The sequence below is a fragment of the Haliaeetus leucocephalus genome, unplaced genomic scaffold (genome assembly GCF_000737465.1).
Source record: "Haliaeetus leucocephalus isolate CR32 unplaced genomic scaffold, Haliaeetus_leucocephalus-4.0 Scaffold840, whole genome shotgun sequence".
Lineage (NCBI taxonomy): Eukaryota > Metazoa > Chordata > Aves > Accipitriformes > Accipitridae > Haliaeetus > Haliaeetus leucocephalus.
The window spans coordinates 3,138,916-3,163,592 of NW_010973276.1; the positions used below are offsets into that span (position 1 = coordinate 3,138,916).

The 24,677-nt window shown below is 39.0% G+C and overlaps 1 protein-coding gene across 4 annotated transcripts; it reads right to left on the bottom strand.

The window, feature by feature from the left end:
- Nucleotides 1–3,799: 3,799 nt before the first annotated feature.
- BCL7A (B-cell CLL/lymphoma 7A) lies at nt 3,800–20,940 on the bottom strand. 4 transcript variants are annotated; one of them, XR_775300.1, is made up of 6 exons: nt 20,837–20,922; nt 18,981–19,027; nt 17,130–17,211; nt 13,650–13,746; nt 11,499–11,666; nt 3,800–8,503 (listed from the first exon to the last, which is right to left on the bottom strand). XR_775300.1 is itself a non-coding variant. In XM_010582178.1 (6 exons), exons 1-6 carry the CDS (start codon nt 20,869–20,871, stop codon nt 7,318–7,320), a joined length of 576 nt encoding a protein of 191 aa, XP_010580480.1. In that variant the 5' UTR covers nt 20,872–20,940; the 3' UTR covers nt 3,800–7,317. The 4 variants fall into 4 exon arrangements, 2 of the variants coding, with proteins under 2 accessions (XP_010580480.1, XP_010580479.1); XM_010582178.1 differs by lacking the exon at nt 18,981–19,027 and having other exon boundaries at nt 3,800–7,389; nt 8,382–8,503; nt 20,837–20,940; XR_775299.1 differs by lacking the exon at nt 18,981–19,027 and having other exon boundaries at nt 7,324–7,389; nt 7,690–8,503; nt 20,837–20,940.
- Between the last annotated feature and the right edge of the window lie 3,737 nt (nt 20,941–24,677).

A 24,677-nucleotide genomic window follows, 5' to 3' on the forward strand; every position in this document is an offset into this window, starting at 1 on the left:
CTGCGCCTTCCCCGCTCCCGCCTCAGCCGCGCGGGCCGCCTCCCACAGCGGGAGCGCGCCCGGGCCGCCGGCCCACGGCCCCTTTCCCTCAGCAAAGGGCCCACCCCTCCCGCCGTTGGCACCCCCGAGGCCGCTTTCCCTCCACGCGGCCCCCAGCCGCCCCTGAGGCAACGTCCCCTCAGGGAGAGCCCCCAGGCCGCCCCCCTGAGGACCACTGGGAAACACCCCAGAGGGTGTTTTCCCTCGGTGAAAGCTGCAGCCCGCCCTCACCCTGGAGGCTGCTTTCCCTCCGCCCGCTGCCCGTTGGTTACAAGAGGAGACCTCCTTCAGAGGAAAGGGCAGGCCCATCCCGCTTCCTCCCACACACCCAGAACCAGGCCAGTTCTTGGCCATAAGTGACACCCACCATGTTTTATCCTTCCCCTTAACACCAGTCGATCATGAAACAGCCCCGCGGGGCGGCCAGACACCTCACATCGCCACCAGCCTCGCCAAGAAAGGGGAAGACATCGCTGCTGCCAAGGCCCTGGTGCCATGCTACTACTGCTGTCCTGTCCCCACTCCTCCAGCAACGGTTTAAATGATCCAGCATGGCGCTTCCACCCAGCAGGACAGTGTTGTGGGGCGTGAAGTGGCACGCGTGGAAGCCTCGACCAAAAATGCATAACCAAGTCCGGCCTCAAGACTGGGAAAAGGCCTGGGGAGGCTGTGGTCACTCCAACAGAACCATCACAAGGAGGTAATTGCCTGTTTTCAGTAATATGCTTCCTCAGAAAAACACCCCTAAGCTTAAGGGACTCTTAGGAAAACGAGAAGATGCAGAGGACAGCCCAGAACTGGCTTAAGAATGTTGATGAGAGAGTAATTGTGCTAGAAATATTTCATGGATTTAAACTATGTTTAATACGGTAAATTGCTTATTATTTTCCAGAAGCAGCCTGCGAGAAGCCAGGGCAGCTACAGAAGTAGCTGGAGACCTGCAGCAGACAGGCTGCAAACACGGCTGGAGGGATCAGCCTGCCATTGCAGAGAAAAACTCAGGACACAGAGCTTCTACTGCCAGCCTGGTCGCTCACACCTAACCCACACACCTGCTCGGTAATGCGCAAAAAGTAAGCACAATTGTTCCAGGGGAAGTAAAGGTTGGGTTTCATCCTTCTCAAAAGCATAAAGGAAGCAATGGATCCTGTAGGTCAACATGAAAGCACAGCAATAGGGCCAGTAGATGTATTAGTCTGAGGAGAGAACAGCGGCTTACGGCACAAACCCCCATATATGTACATATGTATATACAAAGTCAAGAGAAGAGATCTCCAGCTTGCCCTGCAGAGCAAACCTCCGTCACCAGGAGAGCAATTGTATTCTAGGTGGCATACTCCAAAGCATTTATACTAAATTGCTTATATTCTCTTAGTTCTAGGACCTCATACTTAAAAGAAAAAAGAAAAACCCAGGCTCTTCTACATAGTCAGGAGGGAAAAAAAACAACCCAAACATTGAATTGCCACATGCTACTTTTTCCGCTTTGTAAAACCAGAAATAAGATCAAGGGAAACTCAAGAGATAGCAAGTCTTGGGCACGGAAGGAAGGCACATTCCTGCAATACCACAATTATGCCCTTGCAGTGATCTCCATTAGAGAGCATGAAATCAGGACAGATCACTGTGTTTATGGGAGGAGTGGGAAGTCAAATACTTCCCCACACATGAAAGGAGCAGTAAGGCATGGTCACATCATGTGAGGGCTCAGCAGAAATCTTCAGAAATCAAGACTAACATTCACCTCTTAGTCAGCGTCACATGACTAAAATTCTTAGAAGAGGCCACAGTCATATTTAGCTTCAAAGCTAGTTATTGCTACCTTGTATTAATGTTGGTTTTAAAAAAAGAGAAAAAAAAAGGCAATGCTATCTCCCAGCGAGGTACAAAAAATGAAAGCGTTTCAAAACAACATTCATATTTTAAGTCTTACATGTAGTTTGCTAAGAACTAAACCTGGACTTAAAAAAAAAAATCACAACCACACATCAATAGCAGCATTGTATACAGTTCTTCCATGACAACAGCCTATACATTTACCTCACAAAATTATAAGCAAGCCACACTTGCTTCTTCCTGTGTGAAAAGAGGGGTCACTTGTTAAAATAAAGTCACTAGGTAGCAATGCAATTTTCTAAGAAGAGTTAGCAGTACACCAAACCATCATTTAAAAATAGGGGTAGCAGTCTGAAGCTGTGACTAACATTTGATGCGGTTCAGTTTTCTCCTCTAGTCATCCTCAGTGCAAACACCCAAAAAGGCATCCCTTAAAATAAATCCAGTTATTCTGGAGACAGACCTCTTGGTTTGTCTTTTTTAAGATCAGCATTTAGGTGATCAGCAACAGGTGAAGACTCCCAGCTATCCTCTCCTCCTCCACAGTAAGGATTCTGGGAGGCACAGGCAAACACTAAGGGGCCACAGCAGCATCTTTTGAGTATGCTTTTTTCTTACTCTTTTTTTTTTAGCAATCTGCAGTGCAAGGTGAAAGGTAGGCCACCATCTTCTGATGATGTTCCTTCAACAGCGCAGGCTTTTAGCACAGGAGGAACAGCCATTTACCAACTTAGAATTCAACTTTAATACACAATGAACAGAGAGACATTCAAGCTGTTTAAAAATATACCCGCAGTGTACTCCACAACACTTAGTGGTAAGAGATTATCCTCCTAAATCTACAGACAGGAAGATAAGCATTCCCATGTTGATGAGGTGCAAGAGCTCAAGGAATCCTACTCACAGCCTCAGACTGCGGGGCTGATTGCAGGCACTGGGAGTCCAGCCATCCCATTGCCACTCCCCCGGCTCCTCTGCCCGTCCTGCTCCCAGGCAAACCACAGGGCCAACCTCCAGCTCCACACCGTTCTGCGAGGCTCTGCTGTTGCTCATTCCTTCACCCTTTACTGGCACAAGCCTTACCTGTTTAGAGGTCTTTCCTTCTGAGACCTGCCTTGAATTTACATCTTCCTTTCCACCTGTTCTTTCTCTCCAGTTCCACCCTATATACAATTCCTCTGTAGAAGTCTGCTGATTTAAGTCACTAATCCAGAGAAGAAAAAAACCTAACTAAAATGGGTAGTTTTCTTCCCAGGTTAGCAAATTTAAGTGGTTGATGAGAGGATGCTATGAGCACCTCAGTAAATGCAAAGAAGGCAACAAAGTCAAGCTGGGAGCAGGCAAGCTAGCTGTGGCTCACCCTTCTGGTAGTGGTAAGCCAGCAGACCAGTTCAGCTGTCTGTAAAACTGCAGGCTACTTCAGGACAGAGCACACAGAACACTAAAAATAAGCTGGATGCTTTATATCTATCTTGAATGTAAAGAATGTTTCCAAAACTCTTAAGGAGTTTTACCCTTGCTAGCATGAGACTCCAGCATGTTTCTGAACTGAAGCATGTTTCCACACTACACTCTCCTCCCTCCAATTTAAGTTAACACAACACATTAGCTGAGTACCAAGCCAACAGTAAGCACCTTAAATTACCGAGTTATTCTGCAGGTTGCTGTAATTACATTGGCCATATCTGTTTGTTTGTTGTTGTTACAACAACTACAAACTGCCCCCGCCCTGCTCAGTGTCCTGCTGCAGTATCAAGACACCTTTGGTCCACTCAAAGGTGAATCATTTTACATGTTACCAAATGAGACAACACCATAGAATGCACATTTAAAAATACCACTTATAAAAACAGAAATTTATTGTAAATTTAAAAAAACAAACTGAGATTAAGTTTCTTGATAAAAATTATTCACACAGCATTCATGTTGTGATTTTTTATTTTATTTTTGAAATGAAACCATTGTACATTGTACAAACCATAACTACCGATGGAATAAATAAGTGAAAAATTATACTGCTGTACAACACACACACACAAATCATAAGATGGAAAACGATTAGGTATTGAAGAAAACAAAATTCTTTACACCTTCTAACAGGCCCTTAGATATAAAGAACATTCCAAAACATGACAATGTTTATGTATGAAGATAGCCACCCAAAACCAATATTTTATACTGCCTTGTTGATTATTTTTTGTTGTTTTGTAAGTGCCAGCACTTTTTGGAATGTTTAACAACTACTTTCCCAAGCATAAAAATTCCAAGGAATAGTTCTGCTATAAAATGTTTGGCTGAGTAAATCGCTTATTCAGAAGGCCTTCCCACATGTTCCACAAACTCAGCTAATTTACTTGCTTGCTTCTAGTTTCTTTTTTTTTTTTCTTTTTGTTTTCCTTTCTTTTTTTGTATTTATTTGTAACTGAAGCTCCAACATTCAGCATTGTAGCAAGGAAGCACTTCTTGATATTTGCACTACTTCTAAAACATTAGCTGTATGAGAACTTTCAGTCATCTTGAAAAAAATTACATCTCTCCGTCTGCTCCACGTCTCAATGCTTTCAATAAACCCTTTTACAGTGAGTTCATAAAACAAGTTTCTGGTAGAGATAGGTCCAAGCCAAAAAAAGCTGGATTTAGATCTGGTTTCAAACCTCAGGTTGATTTGAATTCGATGTTCTGGTTTGGTCCCATCTGTACTTTCTGGCATTAAAATGTGTTTAATCACATCCGTTGGCCCATAAATGTTATCAGGCACTTCAAAAAAAGACTAATAACAGTCTTATACACTATTTTGGATTTCTTCATACCAGATAATGTCAAAGTCTCTTCCCTTAGAGACTGACAATAACAGGTCTAAGGAACCCAAATCTATCTGCTTGTTCAGTTGTCTGTTGTCACTAGAATCTCTGGTTAAAAAAAAAAAGTTCTGAATGTATTCTGTATAAGCTGTAAATAAAGCATTACTACTTTAGAAATAAAGCCTCTAGGAATATGGTTATGATGCCTTGTCTTGTAAGCCACAGAACAATGAACAGTTCTGAGCAGAAGCCACAGGAGAGAAAAGGAAGTTTATAGTTAAACCTGTTGATGTCAATAATGCCAATAAATGCTTCTATCTAATGAAAAATTTGAGGTATTTTTAGTGCTATTTATATATTTTATTTCTTCCCTAAAGTACAGGAATTAGTTTCTAAACAAAAAGTCTATTTACTCCCTTGGAAACACCTACAAAATTAAAATTAAAAACTTGCTGCGATGCACCTGAAGATAGGGATTAGTAAACATGACTACTTGTCAAAGGTGGCATCAGATTTGTTTTGTTTTAGCATTAAAAAGAACAAAAAGTTAGTAAATCAAAAATATTTTTAAGTTTGAATCTTTCTAGATTTGCCCATTTAATATATCAATAGAACTTCTCACAAAATATCACTTAAATCTGAATGTAATATACATACAAATCAATCGTCATTGACCAGTTATCCACATTTTAGGCATACACACAATTCAAGAGAGAATTCTACCGTTTCATTGCATATATTGTGCAAATATAGTTTTTGGCTCCTCATTTCTTTATTTTCAGAATGTTAATGGACTTCATGATCAGACCAGAAATCCCAGAAACTTACTAGGGAGCACACTGTTTTCATGAATGATTTGCAAATTTTATTCAGTTAAAATCCAAAAAGTTTTATTTCAACATAAGGTTCCGAAACTGAGTGTCATACGTTATTTGGAGTTCAATCCTACAAACATCTTATGGAAGGTCAGTATAGGCTCCCCACTCCTCCCTCCCTATTCCCTCCCCCCACTTCCCCATTGTTTTTCATAATAAAGTGGTAATTGCAAACGCAATGCAGTAGTCTAAGTGCAAGCCATTTTCACTATTGGAGAATTCAGAAATAAATAAGCTTAATGAAGAGCTAATTATGAAAATGTATCAACTGGAAGCAATTTTTTTTTCATTTAAAAAAGTATTTACAGTTCCTAGCTTACAAACTATATGCAACCATTTTCATAGCTGTGAGATCATATTTTAAATTACAAGTTCCATCTCTCACACAAAGTGAAGACAGACTAAGGGCCCAATCCAGCAATATGTACGTATGTATGTACACACGTGTGCGTGTACTGAGGTGAGAAATAAGCAGTTCCCACCGACACCAGCTATTTGCAACTGGGAGCTCACCCTGGAAGTACAAAGCCCACTGTAAGATCAGGCCCTTGTGCCCTGATGCAGATGGTTCTGCACTTCTACATGCCACAAATTTGAAGGGAGTTGCACATACTTCGTGCCTTTCAATCAAGTTTAGCATAAGCACACTTCAACATAATTGTAAAAGAAGGAACATTTCTAACAATGATGTAGGGACTATGGAAACAAGGCTTATTTACAAGACTTGCTGAAAGAAAAAAAAGAAACCCCAAATACAGTATTAACCTGGAACATAGAAGTAAACATCTTATAAAGAAACAGTACAACGAAATCCAGTTCAATGAAAACACGGTATCAAAAAAGACCAATTGAAAATAAATTCACTGTGCATCAATCCCTTTGATCCTATTTATGTACATAGTGGAACTTTTCTGTAAAGCAAGTTGTACCCAGTACAGAGATCTGGACCTAATACGTAAGTATTTTAACTGCTGTGTTATAGTATATATTCAGATCTGGACTATAAATGGTAAACAGATCATGTTAACTTCTGATGAAGTTAAGTATTTAGAAGACCAAATTTACAGTTGCGAATGCCATGCATTCAATAAAAGATCTCCACTATAGCTGCTAAAATAAAATATCAAGCTCCTTTTTCTCCTTGGACTCCAAGAGTGAAAATGGCTTCCTGATCTGTATTTGTTAAAAATTTAAGCACCAGGGATTTAAAAATTAAAAACAGAACAAAAACCCCAAACAAAAAAGAAAAAAAAAAAGCCTTACTACATGGCGTTATACATAGGCCACTTTGCAAAGGAGACAGTTGCAAAACAACTTTTAAAAGTTAGCACTGTTTTCAGAACACAAGGCACAAAACAAAAGCAGACATCACGCCAGAACAATGAACTTCACATGAAAGCTAATACCTGACCTGTACCATCCTTAAATATCTTACAATGTTAAATAGAGAAATGAAAAAAAAAAAAATACAGCAGCAACATAATTGTAATTTTGACTTTAGAAACAGTGCGTAGACCCCTCCTGAGTTGTTTACTCCAACCATTTCAGAGACAGTAACTTAAAAGTTCTCAATGTTTTGTTTCACAGGAAAAAGTTTTCAGTGTCTGAGAAGTTAAACCTTTGTTAGGCTTTCTTGGATTTTTGCTTGGTAACTTGAAAAGTTAGGAGTTCTGTCCTCATCCAAGAGAAGATGCTTAAGTAAGGTTGTTCTATAATTAAGCCCACTGATGTACCTTACATAAAAACTGACCAGAAAAATCTATAGTCTAAATCTCTTCAACATTTTGTTGGGAAGCCTCTACTTTCATCTTTTTAGAAGGTGGCACTCCTTCAGAGTCCTTAATGAGGGGGAAAAGAAAAACAACCACGTTATCATTGCACTGAATTTCAGGCACCATAAACATCAAACAAAAAACATGAACAAATTCCCTGGTGTGTCATTTGTAAAATACAAAGCATCCCTGGATGCGAGAATGACATGACCGAGTGCATTTGCTTCCTGAAATCAGTCCTCTACTTACATCTTACCTCAACATCTTTACACTTGTTGTTGTCTACCGACAAAGGGCAAAATTCTAGTTCCAGGCTAAAAACCACAGTGAATATTCCAAGCAACAGCCTTGATGCATGGTTAATACCTGGACTTCCCTCAGCTCCACACTCGAGCACAACCCGCACCAAGTGCACACGAATTTTCTCCTGCTGTAGCCAAAGCAATCTCTACAGGACAGAACACGCAAGGTTTGGAAAGCACAAGGTGTGCACTGAAACAAGCCAACCACCCACAAGGAAAACCAATGGACTGAGCAGTGCTCTGCCTGAGGATCTTGGTGGAGGGGGACAACTGCAAGGCTAATTTCTTTCTCCCACCCACACAGAATTTTTCACTATACCAGTGAGTAAGAGTCCAAACATCTCACCCACTGAATCTAAAAAAATTAACCTTCCTAACTGCTATATGCATTTACTTTTACAGAAGGTATTTTATTTCTGAATGCTCCTCAAAGGGGCCTGTCCAGTAGGTTAGGTCCAAACAATTTATTAACATGAAATTTTAATATTCCCTTACAAAACTAACACAGACTGGTTTAGGAAAATGAAAAATAAATCAGACCAATCTAGTCTTACTGTTCAAATTATGTGAAATGCAAGAAGCCAATCAAATTAACGACAGAACCAGATACATGTACACTTAATACTCTACAGCTGCTTTACTGTCCTCACCTTTGGAAATGAGTCTAAGTACACAACTGGCCTCCTTACATCTGCTTTTTGGTAAAAATACTCTTTTCCAAATTCCAAGTAACTGGGCTTTTGCACTTAAAGTTACCTGAGAGTTTTTAGATGCCTCTGTAATTATATCATTTTCTCCAGAGGACTGAACTTCTGCTTTCTCTGAACTATTCATGGAATTTTCCATTGAAGACTGTGAATTCTGTTCATCAGAGGTATCTGAAATTTCAAGAAATAATTTTAAACAAACAAATGAAAGCATTCAGCATGGGCTTTTACGATGTCTTCTCATTAGCAACATCTCAAACACATAAATTTCACCCACATGTAACCATTAATGATAACATACATAACAACTGTATGAATATAATTAATTAAGCCCAAACTCCAGGACCACAACCACTGGCTGCGGCCAGAAGACCTTCGCCTTCACGCTGCCGGCAGTATACAATTGCCGGAATCGCTCCCTAGAGGGAGCTAAGCTCCCGCACACCCTGTGACACAGAACGATGTCAACGCTATTAGCAAACAAGTTTCAACATAAACTCTGCAAAGGGACTGACCGCAAGGAAACTTGCTTCAAACCAGAAGTAAAAGGCAGCTACAAAAAGGGCTGAATTGTTATAACTAATGGATCTAAAACTGTGTAGCTCAGGAGAGAGAATAAAGTTATCTGAATTGAAATTCAGAAAAGTATTTAAAATCCAATTTTTGCTTGATACTACTTTTAATACAAAATTTAGAAATTCAGCTAGCTAGCTAGCTTAACTATTAAAGTTGTGGAATTTTTAATTCTGGTGCATACTTGTGGAGAAGTCTTCCAGATTGTTATAGCTCTGGGGTTTGTTTTGGTTTGGGGGGTTTTGTTTGTTTTTTTAAACACTTCCCCCCCCCCCCCAAGACTTACAGAGGACTCAGGCTTAAAGCACCCATTGACTCAAAGAGGGGATAGGGGCACTTAAAATGTCTTTACAGGTTAAAGATCCCTGGAAGTTTAACACAGTATATCCAGAAGCAGAGACTCAACAAAAAAAACAAACAACAACAAAAAACCCACCACCCAAAACCAAACCCCTTTGACTGTAAAAGGTCAGTTATATTTCCTTCACTACCCACATCAAGAACAGTCCCACATTCAAGGACTGGAATCCATTCTTTCCTTCACATCATTTAAAAATCCTTTTTGACTTGAATGAATTCTCAGAAGTATGCATGGAGTCAAGTTTTATGAAGTGATCTTTTCACAGGTCCCTGACCCAGGAAACAAATTTATTCTAGATGATGAGAAATGCAAGATCAAAAAAATTTTTTTACAACTTTGGTTAATGAAGATGACATAATCAGCAAGTAATGGATATTTTTGTGGTGTACTGTATGAAAAGGATCACAAGCATTTCTGAAAGTTTCTCTGACTGAATTCAAGATAAAGTGACGCCTATGATGAGCAGTCTCAAAGATCATATTCAGCAAACTCGGACAGAATTGTCTTCCCTTCCATGTCTCACCAGAAAAGCATGTTCATACTGATAAAGAAACAAGTCCCAAGGGTCAGAAGGAATTTCAGTTTCAATTTCTGTTGTGTATGTCTGAGCATACATTGCTACTTGAGCTAAGGAACACTCTGTGATGTGCCCATCACCTCATGACAAAAAAGCACACCTAGAGCAACTTCCACAACAGACAGCTCATAGCTGCTGTGCTCTCTTCCAGTGCTACTGACAGCTACCGCTTAAGGTGCTGCTGGCCTTTGGGCATGGGGATCCGTATTTTAAACTGCCAAGCCCCAAGCTATTCCAATGCTTGCAATGACTTGTTTACGCACCAAAATGTTTTGAATGTACCTGTTTCTTTAAGAAGTCCACATTAGACATTTCTGACCACCCAAACTCTCCCCTAGCCTTAAGCAACCTCCCTGATTTCAGTGTAGTAACATGAGATAGACTACAAGGTCATTAACCCTATCCAGCTGAATAATGTCACAGTTCCGGGGGTTTGGCTGATCATACACTTTGGTAGATAAATAATTATTTAATAAATTTTTAAACACAGCATATAACCAAAAGAAAAAAAACACATTAATAACAGGTATTTTTTGCCCTTACTTCTCCCTTTCATTTTACAGTAACTGGCTCTGGAACTAATCCAGAGAACTTGGTATGATTTTCCTGGAACCTAAATTTAGTCAGGGGAGCATGCATGCTATGTAACAACTTCACACAAGCAGGTTCAGACAATATTAGACCTAGGAGGAAATCCTTACCAGTTACCGTGACCAAATATACTAGTTGAGATTTTCTTTGAAGGATATGGTGTTCTGATTTATTTCAATTTGGTGATGATTCAGTTGTCAAATTTTAACCGCAATTAAAATGACAACATTTAACGTACTTAACCATTCTGGTATTACCAAGATAAAAGCTCTAAATTTAAATTGGTTAGTGGATCTACTGAGCTGAGAACTAAATCAGGAGGGCATAATTTAATTGCTTTGCTATGGGAAGAATTCTGCAACTAAATCATTAGAATGGTGTTAAGGACATCTTTTATCTGTTATAATAGGATGGAGAAAGTTATCTTCCCAAGAATATAAATACAGAGCATGTTTCAATTACTCAAAATACCATTTAAAGAGTAAGGTTCAGAACAAGCTCTTAACCCACATGTATTTTTAATCTGTGCACAACTGCAGTACAATATTGTAACACTGAGAAAATTAGGACAGAATTCAGAGCTAACTTTTGAATAAGTAACTAGCAGGTCGAGAAAAAAGAAAGCTTACATTAAAGTTTACACAATTAAAAAAATAAATTTAAAATATCTCACCTCTGTTTTACTTTCACACTAGATAACATTCACGAATCTACAAAAGTAATACTTTCCAGGATTTGTGTGATTACATGGTAGCAGCCATTTTAAAGATGATTTTAAACTATTTCTTCTTCCAAGACCGAGATTATGACAACAATAAACCCAAGTATTTTCTTTGTTTCCTCTCTGAAAAGACCCTGAATGTCAATCTAACCTTTCCAGTTCTATGGAAGAATCACCAGTAGGCCAGAGAGATTATGGTCCATTTTCACATAAATGCTAAGAATTCAGAAACTATTTCTTTCAAATTGTTAACACTCAGTTCTTAGAATGGATAAGCAAGTAAATGATACACTAAAGGATAACATTTTTTTATTTGGCTTTGAAGATGGTCTTTTCAGCTTACCTTCTGAACCAGGCTGCTCCTTTGCTTCTGTCTGAGTTTCATCAGACTTTACTTCAGTGCCATCTGCTTGTGTTGCCAAGTTCTGTTCTGGTGCTGGACTTGAATTACTACTGTTTTCTTGTTTTATTGGAGAAGCATCTGCTATTGAACTCTGGTTGCTATTGTCATCTGTTAACAAAAGAGTTAAAAACATGAAAGTCTAATTTGACAAGATAAAAAGCACAACTTAATTCTTCCATATTTTTCCTGCATTATGCCCTGATAACACATGATACAGTCTAGCTTGTTGGGGATCAAGTCCAAGCATTTAGACTAACACTACATCTAACCTTTTTCTACACCACCACAATTTTTGCTCTTGCAGCCTATGCTGTAATACAGGAGTTTTCTAGCAGTCACTAAAAAATAGAAAACTGCAAAAAAGGTGATCTCACTATTATTATACAATAAAACCAAGAGTGTTTTACTCAGATCTCTTCCAAAAGAACCCAGAATTGTGTAATATGAGTAAAACAGATCAACTGAAGCTACAGCTTCATTTTATAGTTCATATAATACAGGGCTAATTAAGTGTTCATGCTGCAGATTTACAAATACCCATCACTACAATGTTCAGATGAGCAGAGAGTTTTTGAATTGTATCCTGAAGGTCAAAAAAAAAACAACAAAAAAACCCAACAAAAGCCCATCAAGGTAAAATGTAACATCCAGTCCCACCATCAACAGTTTCTAAGTGATTGTGCAGCATATTCTCTAGCCTCCAAAAACTTGGATCATAGTAACTTTCTGCAGCACAGATCATGTCTCTGTAGTTAACAGGAAATATTCTGCCTGTACCCTCTTCCTGTGAAAACCAGTGACAGTGGTTTAAGTATCTCAGCTAACACTTAATGGATAGCAGTGGGGTGCAACTTCCTGCAATCTTTAAGCCAGTCTAACAACCACGGGTAGCCAAAAGGGAAGCTCCTGCTCCCTAAAGAAAACTAACCCAGCAAAACATTATTAGTTAGATGACTAGCATGCAAGTCGATCCACCTCCCTCTGCACCTGTACAATCATTATATTCAAAGGACTTTAGAAACACACAGCTGGTGATGGGACCATCTCTCTTCAGAGCAGCTTGAAGTCAGATCAGATTAAGTTTATCATGAAATTGTACAGTAATGGCTTAAAAACGCAAGTGAGATATGATAAAAAAAGCAAGCAGTATATTCACCTCATGAGTGGGAGAAACAAGACTTAAGAAAATTAAATTATCTGACCAAGTCAAAAGCTAAGAGGTTTGAATCAGATGAAAAATTAACCAAGATCTGTGAAAATTCTGCTCAGTCCTTTAATTGCAAGGCCATACTTGCTGTGAACATTGCAAAAACCAACCAGGAAGCAATACAAATGCAAGTAAAATTGAAATGAAAAATTTACAACCCACTGAAAAGTGATGCCCTCTTATCAGCTCAAATAGTGCTGCATTCTCAGCCATAAGTTATCCAAACTAGTGTTATCCAAACACCTAGAAGGTAAAAAATTGAAACAGAGCTGAGCTGTGCAAGCTCCTCTGTAATAAACACCAAGTTAACATTCAACAGTTGACATTAAAAAAATAAAAATAATAATAAAAAATTGATCTAACAGTGCCTGACTGGCAAGCGAAAAAAAAATTTCTTAACCAGTTAATTTCATCAAGCTGAAGCAGAAGGAAGACACCTCAGAACCAGAGCTCACTTTCTTGGCTCTTGCAGAATTCTTTTGATCTGAATCACCTACAGAGTTAAAAAGTACAAAACCTGCAGAACTTATAGAAAGTGCCACTGAGGCTTTGGGGGTCTTTTGGTTCTTCAAGCAGCAATTTTGACAGTTACTACTTCACCTGAGTGTAGTATTTTGAATGGTAAATATTTCTATTTTTGTTTTCATATTTAGCTCCACTAACAATTTTTTCCCTACACACAGCCTAAATAAAAATGGCATTTAAACAACTGTTAGTACACCCACAGAAGAGAAGTCCAAAGTACCAAATGAGTATCTGATGCTGTATTCACTTTGACTCAGTTGTGCTGTCCATACATCTGAGCAATGGAGAATTTGACACTGTTAGCTTATACCTTCATAGCAGTGTAATAGGCTAATTGGGGCTGACCTTCTCCCACTCACCATGCATGTCCATCATTCCTGGAGAGGAGCTGTTCTCTGGAGTGGTCACTTCAGAGCCACATTTTTCATCTTTGCCTTTTTTCTTATTCTTATTTTTCTGAAAAACAAAAGGTACCACAAACAAATGAGACTACCACCATGAAGAGAAATCCATGTTGCAATATAAAACCCTTCCCACTCATTACTTCTGTAACCATCTCTCTTAATTTCAAGTGAGAAATAAAGCCAATGTAATAATAACTGACATTATCAATAATGCATTAGTCCCAATAACTGCAGGTCTGTTTTTCTAATTATATTCTTCATGACACAAAACACTAGGACATACAGGTTTTTATCCAGAAATTCTAGTAATAGTCAGCACTTAAACATGGCTTTTTATCTTCAAACAACTGCATAATTTTTGTAAAAAGTGCAGAAGTACTCAGTAATACCCCTCATTCTACAAACAGGGAATCTGAGGCACAGTGATTAAACGGCTTGCTGAAACTGAGTCAGAGAACCTGGGAGGTGCTGGCTGCTAACTTTGTGCTTGGTCCAAAGAGCTACAAAAGCAAGGTCAAAAGAATCTCTGCTATGCCAGGAAAAGAGAAGAACATCACTGATCAGAGGCAGGGCTAAAATTCATGAAACTACCCTATTTCTGAGCTTGTAACTCTGCTACAAAACTCAATACATTCTCCCTTCCATATCAGAAAGCTTGTGGAATACACCTAGACAATATGCATGCATGCACAACAGGAATGATAACAGATCTAAAATTTTAACACTAAAGAGACAACTTTTTACCTCTTTCTCAATGACCAACACTGCAGAGACCTCCTCCTTCTCTACAACTAATGCTGTTTCTTCATTAAAACTAAAAGATGGATTAAGAAAAATCAGATTGGCCTAAAACAAAGAGCATAAGCAAGACAGTCCTACATGAACAATAGGTCACAACATGCTCATGACCGAACAACAGTATGGACTGCAAGCATTAAAACAAAGGAAGAGACAGTGGCATCCATCACGTGGAAAATCTGCGTCTGCTAAGGGATGCAGCATTTTCAATTAAGAGGTGACGTAATCAGTCTCATAGGAAAAAGAGCCAGCTGCGCTGCTTTTGGAGGATCCTGCGTGCCTGCTGAGAAGACAATTAAAAGCCTGACTCTAGGAAGAACGCTCAGCAACCCATCCATTCGGATACAACAGTGTCCTCCAACGAGGGAAGGAACTAAAGCCACAATCAAATATTGTCTAAGACTGCAGAAGAAATTCAACAAGTGATATCTGGAAGCACTTTTCCCTCTATTTTAAATAGATTATTAGGCTTATTTTTAAATTGTATTTTTACTTCAGAGAAGCCAGATTTATTCCCTAATATGTGAAACAGAGGTGAAAGCACATGAACTTCTTTACCTTTGCAAAATGAAAGTTCAGAGGGGACATAATCTCTCTCAGGTTTGGTTATTTGGGGTTTTTTAAAGGTAAAAAGGACATTTTTGCCACAAGAGAAATATTAAAAAATGACTGCGAGCAATTTAAGCTGAAAAGTTTTCTTTTAAAATGTTTAACCATCAGAGTGGTGAGGTTCTACAACAGCCTTCCAAAACTAGTAGGAGGAAAGAGCCTACCTAATTCTAGTTCAAAGAAATGTCAAATTGTCTTAGGAACTACATGTGAGGGGGGGAGGTAATCTAACCTGTGTTCAGGAAAATCAAAGACAACTTCCATTTGAAACATGAAGCAGTAAAAAAGATCCCATTCTCCTATTCTGGTAAAAAACAAGTATACTGTCTGCTCCTTCACAGGTGGATGAAATCGGATATGAAAGGATGTCCACAACAAAATTAAATAGCCAAAATGACCCCTACCTGATATTTATTTTTAAAATGTATGCACTTCGTTTAATTCTGAAAACTTCCAGAGCAAAAAGACGGAAACCTTATTACATCAAGCCTGCAACAACTGCAGCTGCACAACAGCCTCTACTTGTAATGACCAGAATGTGACTGTAGGACACCAAAGTAACAGGTCTTGAACAAGTGTCCCAATTTCAGCAAATCTGGAGCCTAAACCTGAAGATGATGGCTCAAAAAATACAATTAAACTCTGCACATAGAGACCATTATAGAAACCCATTCTTCTTAACAGAGAATGAGTTCAGGTACCAGCACCTTGAAAATTCATCCAGAAACTCACTAAAAGTTCTATTTCAAAGTTCCATGCAGGCACACCTTAACTGCAGGAAGACAATTTTCAGAAGCCATGAGCCTAAGTATCCTACATCTATCTCTCTCTGATAGCACAGCTTTTCCCCCCCTATGTATTTTAAACAGTAAAATAAAACCAAACATTTGGCAGCTAGAAAGAATGAGTTTCTGTAAAGAAACCAGGAAAGGCTTCCCAGTTCACAATGGGTTACTTCACACAGATGCTGCTCAAGCATTTGAAGAATACAAGAGGCTTGCCACAACTCTGACAGTCACTGAAATCTGTGGTACAACCAAAGGCACAGAAAGAGACAAACACAGTTAAAACAACACTAATCAAAAATAGGTCTTGAATTTGGACTTTGAATAAGACAAGATCATGACAATGTCTTGTCTGAAAACCCATCATTTTACACATTTATTAACAGAGCAGTTATCTTCCAGATAGGTCTTAACTCATATTTCAAATAAAGTAAAAGCACATGACAGCCCAAGGAAGGAATACCAAACTTAGGATATCTATTCTACTCTATCATTAATTTACTGTGGTACCATGGATTAGTTTTCTCTCTATAACAATATTTCAATTTATAAAATGAGAACAATGTTCAATTTGAAAAACAATTTGTAAGCCCTATCAACTTTCATTTTTACACTTACTTTTATGCCACATGATGGTATCATGGCAAATGAACAGTGCACACTAAGAATGTAAACATGATGCATACACAAAACATTCATCAAGAGAAAACACACATTACAACAGAAGCATGTCTGCTGTGTTGCTTGGGTTGGACATTTTAATACAAGTGATCTCAGTTTCACAGGATTATCCTACCCTTACTTCAGTGCTTTGCACCTATTTTTGAGCAAAACAGCAGTGATGCACAGATAGAATACATTCTCTGCACAGTTCCAAACCAGCTACTTTCCTTTAAAGCATCAGGCAGAAAGAGGGGAAAAGTAATTGATGTCTTAGCTTTCCCTCCCCACCTCCCAATTATTATGTTAAAGAAAGGTTTCAAAAATCAGTTTCAAGCCAAACGTTTAAGTTATCTGAGAACAGATTCAAGTTGACTCCAGAAAGACTGCCACCCACTGAACCATCACCATCACTTTCTGTAGAGATCAACATTTTCCCTAGAGCTCTTCTATTCAAACGCTTGCAAGACCCACACCAGTCTTAGCTTAAAGGCTCAAAGAATAGAGAGCATATTTCTCTCGACTTTCCCTAAACATGAGTGTCTACATCTTGAAAAAAGCAAGACATCTGCAGGATACTTACATCATCGACTTTAGGCTCTGTTACTGGTACCCATTTGTAAATCCTTAGGGATGTGTCGCCAACTGTCACCCACTTCTTCTCCCTATAAAATTACAATGCAGGAGAAGTTAAAGTTAAACTTCAGATTCAAAAGAAAGTGATCTACTATTGTAAGTTGTCAAGGATTTAAATAGGCTATTAAGTAGGATGATCTCTATTACATCGCCTTTAGTACTGCATTGTGCAAATTGTTCTTTGCATTTCAGAAACTTGTTAGAGCACTGCTAACCTCCAGATTTCTCAGGGCTGTTACTTGAGTAGGTGAGTAACTGCAGTAGCAGTAATAAGATCTGGATTAAACATACAGTTAAGAAGAACAGCTATTGAAAATGCAGATTTAATGCCTACAATTTTCACTTAAGTTTCTAGAGAGCAGAAGAGGTTTTAGACAGACCAGTGTTTTGATTGTCATGAAGCTGTTTAATGGTTTTAGAAATCTAAATGCATTTTGACCATCTGAGGTTTGGTTTTGGGTAGAAATTTGCTGCTAGCAATTTAACGTTCACTCAACACTCCTGTCAGACAGCTCTGAAATTCTAGCCTTAGAACCAACAGCCTTATTGGTAGCAATATGTGCCGTGATGCAGAATTCAGACTCTGGAGAGCCTAGCTCTCTTGGAAAGGCAAGGCTGAGGCTATCAGAGAGGGAAAAAGCATAACCTACGGCACTCTGTGCAGACCCCTGCCAGCCAGCCATGAAGTCGTGACATTGACAAATTGTGAAGGAAATCTGGCTGGAGGGCATCATGCAGTCACAGAGTGTGGAGATGGAAAGGATGTTGAACACTTAGTTAAGGGATGAATTCCTTGAGCTCTTTACATCAGAATATTAAAAGAAGGTCCACAATGCCAGAGAAATTTCATCACATTTCTGTGATCGGTTTTCAGGTCACAGATTACCACTGCTGGTTCCTGGGTTTGTAATATAGCTCTGCAAATGGATCGATTAAAAGTTAACAACAAAGACCAATTCCATTAAATATTCAGGAACATCTGAAATTAATTTGGCATGAGATCTCAAGCATTTTTCTTTTTTAAAAACACATTTAAATAATAGATTTGGGACCCAGTTATAGATTTAAAAAAAAAAAAAAATGTTCTTTGCAGGATGGGAGAAGCTGGATGTGACTCCAAATATACATATGCGATGCTCCATTTTTAGAACGGGCTTCCAGAATCAAAAGCAGCCACATTGTACAAATGCCACAAACATCCTCCTGACTATTTATTTTAGCTACTAAAGCCAATCTTATTTGTTTTCCCTTTAGAGGAGACACTTTCCTGGTTTTGTTTTTGTTTTTTTTTTTTAAAAAAAGCTATATATGACAATTTGATAAGTTCTGGATCTGTCCACGAGGATATTTTAATTAAAGTACAAAACTATTTCAGATTCATTTCTTTCCCACTGCTCTTCCTGGAGCACCGTTTTTCCTCAATGTGTTTAGATACACCCATTTGCGTACGCTAGATGGCTAAAGTATGTCAAAACCCAATTTTACGCTAATTTGGAGCTCTACTGCTAGATGTGATAAAAATGACAGTGGAGATGAGGGCATGTCAATTATGAGAGCATACTTAATTGTGAAAAGATGATAATGATATAATTTTATTTTTTTTTAAGGATACAAGACAAACTAAACTTATTTCTACTTAGGAAAACCTTTGAAATTATGGAAATAAAACCAGTTGTGGTTTTGTTTTGGGTGTGGGGAGAGGTGAATAAATGCTTTAAAAAACCCAAGATTTTAGTCTTTTCCTACAGCAAAATATTACTTAGAGATGCTGCACTGGAAAACCAAAAGTTCAAGATACCTGTTAGCATCTCAAAGCAGCCTCACACAGCATCTTCACTGGACAGACTGTAGAACACAGGAGGAAACCTATATTAGTAACTTTTTCCTTCTAGTATTAAAATTAGTCCTGACATCTTAATTCTTTGAGCTTCTTAAGTACCACTTTAAGTTTTGATAACCCTCAGCTATAGGGATTTTTTTACTGAATTCAATACACAGTAAATTCAGACAACAATGGGAATAAGGATATTGTGTGATGGAAGTACACCAACATCCCAGTCCTGCAAACACTTATGGTTAAAAAGGAAACCCAACATCACACTGCTATTATTCAAATATTTTACATGTGTAAGCATTTACAGTATTGAAGGTTCAAGACCATACAAGTATTAATAAGAAAAAAGAAGACAACCTCCCCTAAAACTTAATAAAATCATTGGCAGCACAAACACAAATTTGTTAACAAAGAAACGTAATGACTTTTGGACATTTAAGATCAACAGGGTAAAATAACTTCAGGATTTAAGATGTTTATTGCAAATAAAGCTTCGAATATTTTCTGTAATACTTACTGCCTTTCCATTTCAAGCCAAAAACCAAAACCCAAAACAAAAAAAAAAAAAAACCCCCCCCCCCCCCCCCAAATCCCCAAAACCACTTCTACTCTGAACACTCACTTTTTATCTTTTGTGCAAAGACATCGTCCCAACCTGCTGATCAGGGACTTTCCTTTTCATTTAGTTAGAATTGACAATTTACTGATGCTGCCCATAACAATAAGTTTGCTAAATGCTGCACAAACTACAAAATATTCTCGCTGACCAAATGCCAGAGTAGGAACGAGGAATTAATGAAATCTCGTGCCCATTCTGTTGTGAAACCTTAAGTAGTTTCTCCACCTGTTTTCCTGCTGTAAAATCTACTGTTGAACCCACTCATCTTGAGACCCTGATCAGAATTCCACTCCCCTAACTCTATTCCACTTTTGTTAAGTGATCACTAGGCAATATTTTTATTACACCATCCCCTGTTATACTATATAGGTTGATCTCTGTATTGACTGGTGGATTGGAAAAGGTGGTTGATGGAACACCATCAACCTGAGAGTTAATCAGGCTAAAAACGTGGCAATTATCAACTTTACTTGCCCATGTCTAGCTGACAAACTCCGTAGCTTTACAAAAAAAACATTTTTTCTGGTTTCAAACCTCTCCTGTTCCTCCATGAATGACTCAGGAATAACAACACTGGAAAATGGCAAAACTTAAAATATATACAAAAATATTTTTTTCTTTTAATCTTCCATGCTGAAAAGTATCTTAAATACTTTAGTTATAGTAAATTCAGAAACTAATCAATGCAACAGAAACAAACCCTTACATTTATCTGAAATTGTGTTAAAGCATTTTTAAACTCCAAACCATATCTGCACAGCATTTAAAGGACAGCCAAGGATACGTAGGGTAAGCATTAGTATCAACACTTCTTTAGTGCTTATGCCTGAGGCATACTAATATCCTAGAACTTACATAATTACATACTCAATTCCCCATTCTAAATAGCCCAAGACTCTTAAATAGATTTATATTTTGTATATTAACACTAAAGCTCCAAAGATTACTATCAAATTCCATGTATAAAAGTAATATACTGGTAAGCAAATGCAACAGTGTATATTACACTTATACATAAAGCGTCAAGGCAGCTTCTGCAGCTGCAATGAGTGCTAGAAACATTTGATGGCAAAGAAACAGAAAGCCTTTACTGCCAATATATTATCACTCAAGAAAAGGCTTTCACACTTATTTGGCCTTTTACCGTGACTATCATTTATCACAGTGATCTGTATTTACACAAGGATTTGCTCCCACATACCCCATCTTCTGTTGATGATCACGAAGTGACGTCATAATGCTGAATTTATCACATCACACTCACTTGCATTGCAACAGAGTTTGGTGAAAATCACAGAATTATGACCTCCCTGTGGGATCAAGCAAAGGAGAAAGGGGAATGGGAAAGAAAATGGCATTATTATACACAAAAAGTGCTGTCAGATGCACAAAAAAAGATTTTTTTGAAAAGTAGGCTTGCTTTTCAGAGCACGCCTGTTGCTATGTAGACGTTTGTCTAGTGACTACCCTGAAGTAGCCCCAAATATACATGGTGTTTCTTGACCACCCTGCAGATACAATAAAATACCATGTAGCATGAATGGACAAAGACTAACAGTTAAGGACACCTTCTGTCTGAGTTTATGTAGATATGGTATATTACAAGAGTCTCCTTTAACTTACACAGGTCAGCCTGTTTTTAAGCAAGTTCTGCTAGGTTCCACGTTGCAACAAGCACCTTTTCTTTCAATAAAGAGAAACATGGCTTACACATGACAAAACTCTACCTTTAACATACACCCAACTTCCATTAAAGTCCGAGACCATGTCCTGGCTCAAAAAGAAATAATCATGCGCCAGAAAAAATGTATCATAATTCAAGCATGATAACAGCGTGTTTGGGCCACTACAGTACTTCAGGACAGTTCCTGCACATACACTGGGTACTTCTACTTCGACTGCCGCTACCTGACCTACAATCTTAGCAGGAAATCAAACACAGCCAACGTAGCCAGACTAAACTAGGGTGGCAATCTGGTAGTAGCAAAGAGTGTTTTTCCGAAGACATCATGTTAAGGAGTTGTAGGTCGTAACTACTTTTCAGAGTGAAAGCCTATTTTAAGAAGGAAGCATGAGCAGCAAAACCTGCAGAAGCTCATTCTCAGAGCATTACATACCACACAAAAATATTTTAGCAAGTCTGAATGGAGACCAACATTCTCCAAATCAGGGTACCTATGCACATCAGCCACACCATACCTCCATCCCTAAATGTTTGCACAGTTGTCCAAAAGCTCAGCAGTCCTATGTACCCATGCAAATTATTTCACTGCCTCCCAAGATGTCCTACCACTTACATTTGTCTCCTGCCCATTACTTGTCTTTTAGTAAACGTCTGCATTTTCTTTTGTTTAATAAATCAGACTTTTATAAAACAAGAGTGTTTCCAGTATTTTCCTAATGCTGGTTGAGGGCGCAATAGTTTTTGCCTCTTCTTGAGAACCCACTTAGAATCTACGCGTACCCATCAATCTCTAAAGACAAAAAACAATCCTGTACGTTTCACAATTCACTGAGATAAATTTATCTCAGAGTATTTTTTTAAAACAGACTGAAAGAACAATTGTAAGTACTGTTAAAAAGAAGTAGAACTACCCTCTTAGCCAAGGAAATTTAATGTTTCTGCCACACAAATACAACACAACCATGTATTCTGTAGGACACGTGCTATGTGTTTTCTGAAATAGATGCTCATTCATGAGAGTGGTTTAAACAAAGGAGATACGGTTACACTAATCTTCAGATAAAAATGTAACAACTTCACTGTTTACTACTAAGTTCCAGTAATACCAGAAGTGCTAGACACTCTACAAACACACATGAAGATAGGGTACCTGCATCAAAGGGCTCACTGTCTAAGAACAAACACTTAATTTTCTAAGGAACAAAGTCTGCACTGGTGGAAACTGCTTTCCAATAGGCACGTTCATAGACGTGGCAGTACAGCCGTTCAGTAATACTGCACGGCAAGGCTGCTGCACACCTTCACAGATCGATAAAGCATAGGGCAGCACACGCAGGAGCCACTGTCCGCTCGGAAGAGTTTACAGTTTGGTCTGCCTCTCTACTCATCCTCGGCACGCAGCGCTCCGAGCGCACAAGTCTAAGAAAACTCTTGTTCTATGAAATGTTGGATGCAAGGTATTTTAATCTTCAGTGGCTGCATTTCCACAGAAGAGCTGTGGATGGCAACAAATTGCCCCTATTATGCAAATGAAACTGCACACTTGGAAATTGCCTATGTGGCTCTTCTGAAGATGCAGGAATCGCTAGTGTGTAAAGTTCAATTTAACAAGCCAAGTCTTCTCAAAACATTTAAACCACAAGACACAGAATCTCTCTTGCTAATTTCCCACTGTACTTGACTGCAGGGGGGGGGGATCATGAGATTCACCTTCAAATTACGATTCCTTTAAAAATAAGAAAACTGGCTTATGTAAATACTTGTGAGATGCACACACAACAAGCTGTAAGAACACTTCTGACAATAATCAAAAGAAACGTTGATGATGCTGTACAGGAACCCTTTAGAGCAAGTTATCTCTCAGGAGGGTTAAAACATACAAAAAAAATCTATTTATACCATAAGATTTCTGTTTTATAGAGGAAGCCATAGCAACTGACATGATGGCAGAGAGCCCTTGCCAAGAAAAAAAAAATTAAAAAAATTAGACATTTTGTTGAATGGCCAAGCTTCTGCCTCTCCTCCTCTCTGAAATCCACAAACTAGGATTCAAAGGAAGTATGCTATGCTCATGAATGAAATACCTACAGACAAAATAGTCCCACGCATCCAACAATGCTCCTGTTTGAACGAAAGTCCTGTCACTTCGCTATATATTGTTCTGACCCTTCAAAGCTGGCCCAGCAGTCAGCAAACAGCACTTAAAAAACACCACCCGAGTAGAAGAGAGTTCCTGAAACCAACCGAACTCTGGTGCTCGCGCTGCTCCGGCTCCCTACACAATGGCTGGATTCTTTGAAATCCCCATCTCGTGCCCTGCGTTATTGGACACACGTCCCGATTCTTTGTCCAGCTCAAGCCAACGGGCCCATTCATGTGCTCAAGGCCATTTAAAACCCAACAATCCATTTCACCCGAATAACGAACATGTTTAATTCTGCATTTTGCTCTCCTTTTAACGAAAGCGAAGCATTAGCTGTGGATTGCAATAAAAGTGTCCACTTATTTTACCACATTCAAAACAGCTGAGTTATGCAGATTAATACTAACCCGAGGGATTTCCCCATGGATTTCAAATGTTTAAAGTAAGTATTTTAAGATACATGCACACAGACTACTGAACAGTCAGTCAACTTGCTGGAAGAAAGATTTGCTCTCCAGTCACACTGGCACTGCTCTTTATCCCATCCCAAAAACCCTGAACCGACTGTGCAGAACATTGCATTGACTGTTTTACTGTATTGTTTAAACACCTCATGTTGATTTTCCTAACAAAAGCAGAAAAAGACAAAAGCGGGAAAATGCCAAAACACGTTTAAGGCCTAACAAAAGCGAATTATTTCACCGGGGGTACAACCTTTAATTATATCATTTAAAACAAATTCCAGCAGCAATTACGCGCTCTCTCCTGCTCCCCTCGGCATTTACAACCGCCGGAGCCTTAGTGGGAGACGATCCCGCCCGGGTTTGCTGCGCTTATGTGCAAACCTGGGGAACTTGTAAGGTAAAATAAATAAATAAACGTGCAATAATAATAATAAAAAAACCCTCTCGGGCGGTTTACAGGGGTATTCTTAATGCTTTTTTTTTTTTTTAATACTTCTTTGAGCACTATTTCCACACAGACCCGGCGGAGGAGCTCCCCCAGGCCCGCTCCTCGGGGCCCTTTGTAGGGGAGGGCGGCGGGAGGAACCCGACCCGCCCGCCCGCCCCCGTCGCCGCCCGGGATCCTCGGTTGCGGCGGACCGGGGACAGCAGCGGGGAGCGGGCTGGGGTCGGCGGGGAGGGGGCTCGGCCGCACAATGGAGCCGCCTCTCGCCCTCACACGCCGCCGCCGCCTTCCTGTGACTCCCACGGG

Excerpts from the sequence above, each read along its gene's own strand:
- BCL7A (XM_010582177.1), bottom strand. The coding sequence starts at position 20,871 with ATGACGTCACTTCGTGATCATCAACAGAAGATGGG. Across the intron at positions 17,212-20,836 it reads GATCATCAACAGAAGATGGG|GGAGAAGAAGTGGGTGACAG; the intron begins GTATGTGGGAGC and ends GTAATTTTATAG. Across the intron at positions 8,504-11,498 it reads GGAGCAGCCTGGTTCAGAAG|ATACCTCTGATGAACAGAAT; the intron begins GTAAGCTGAAAA and ends TTGAAATTTCAG.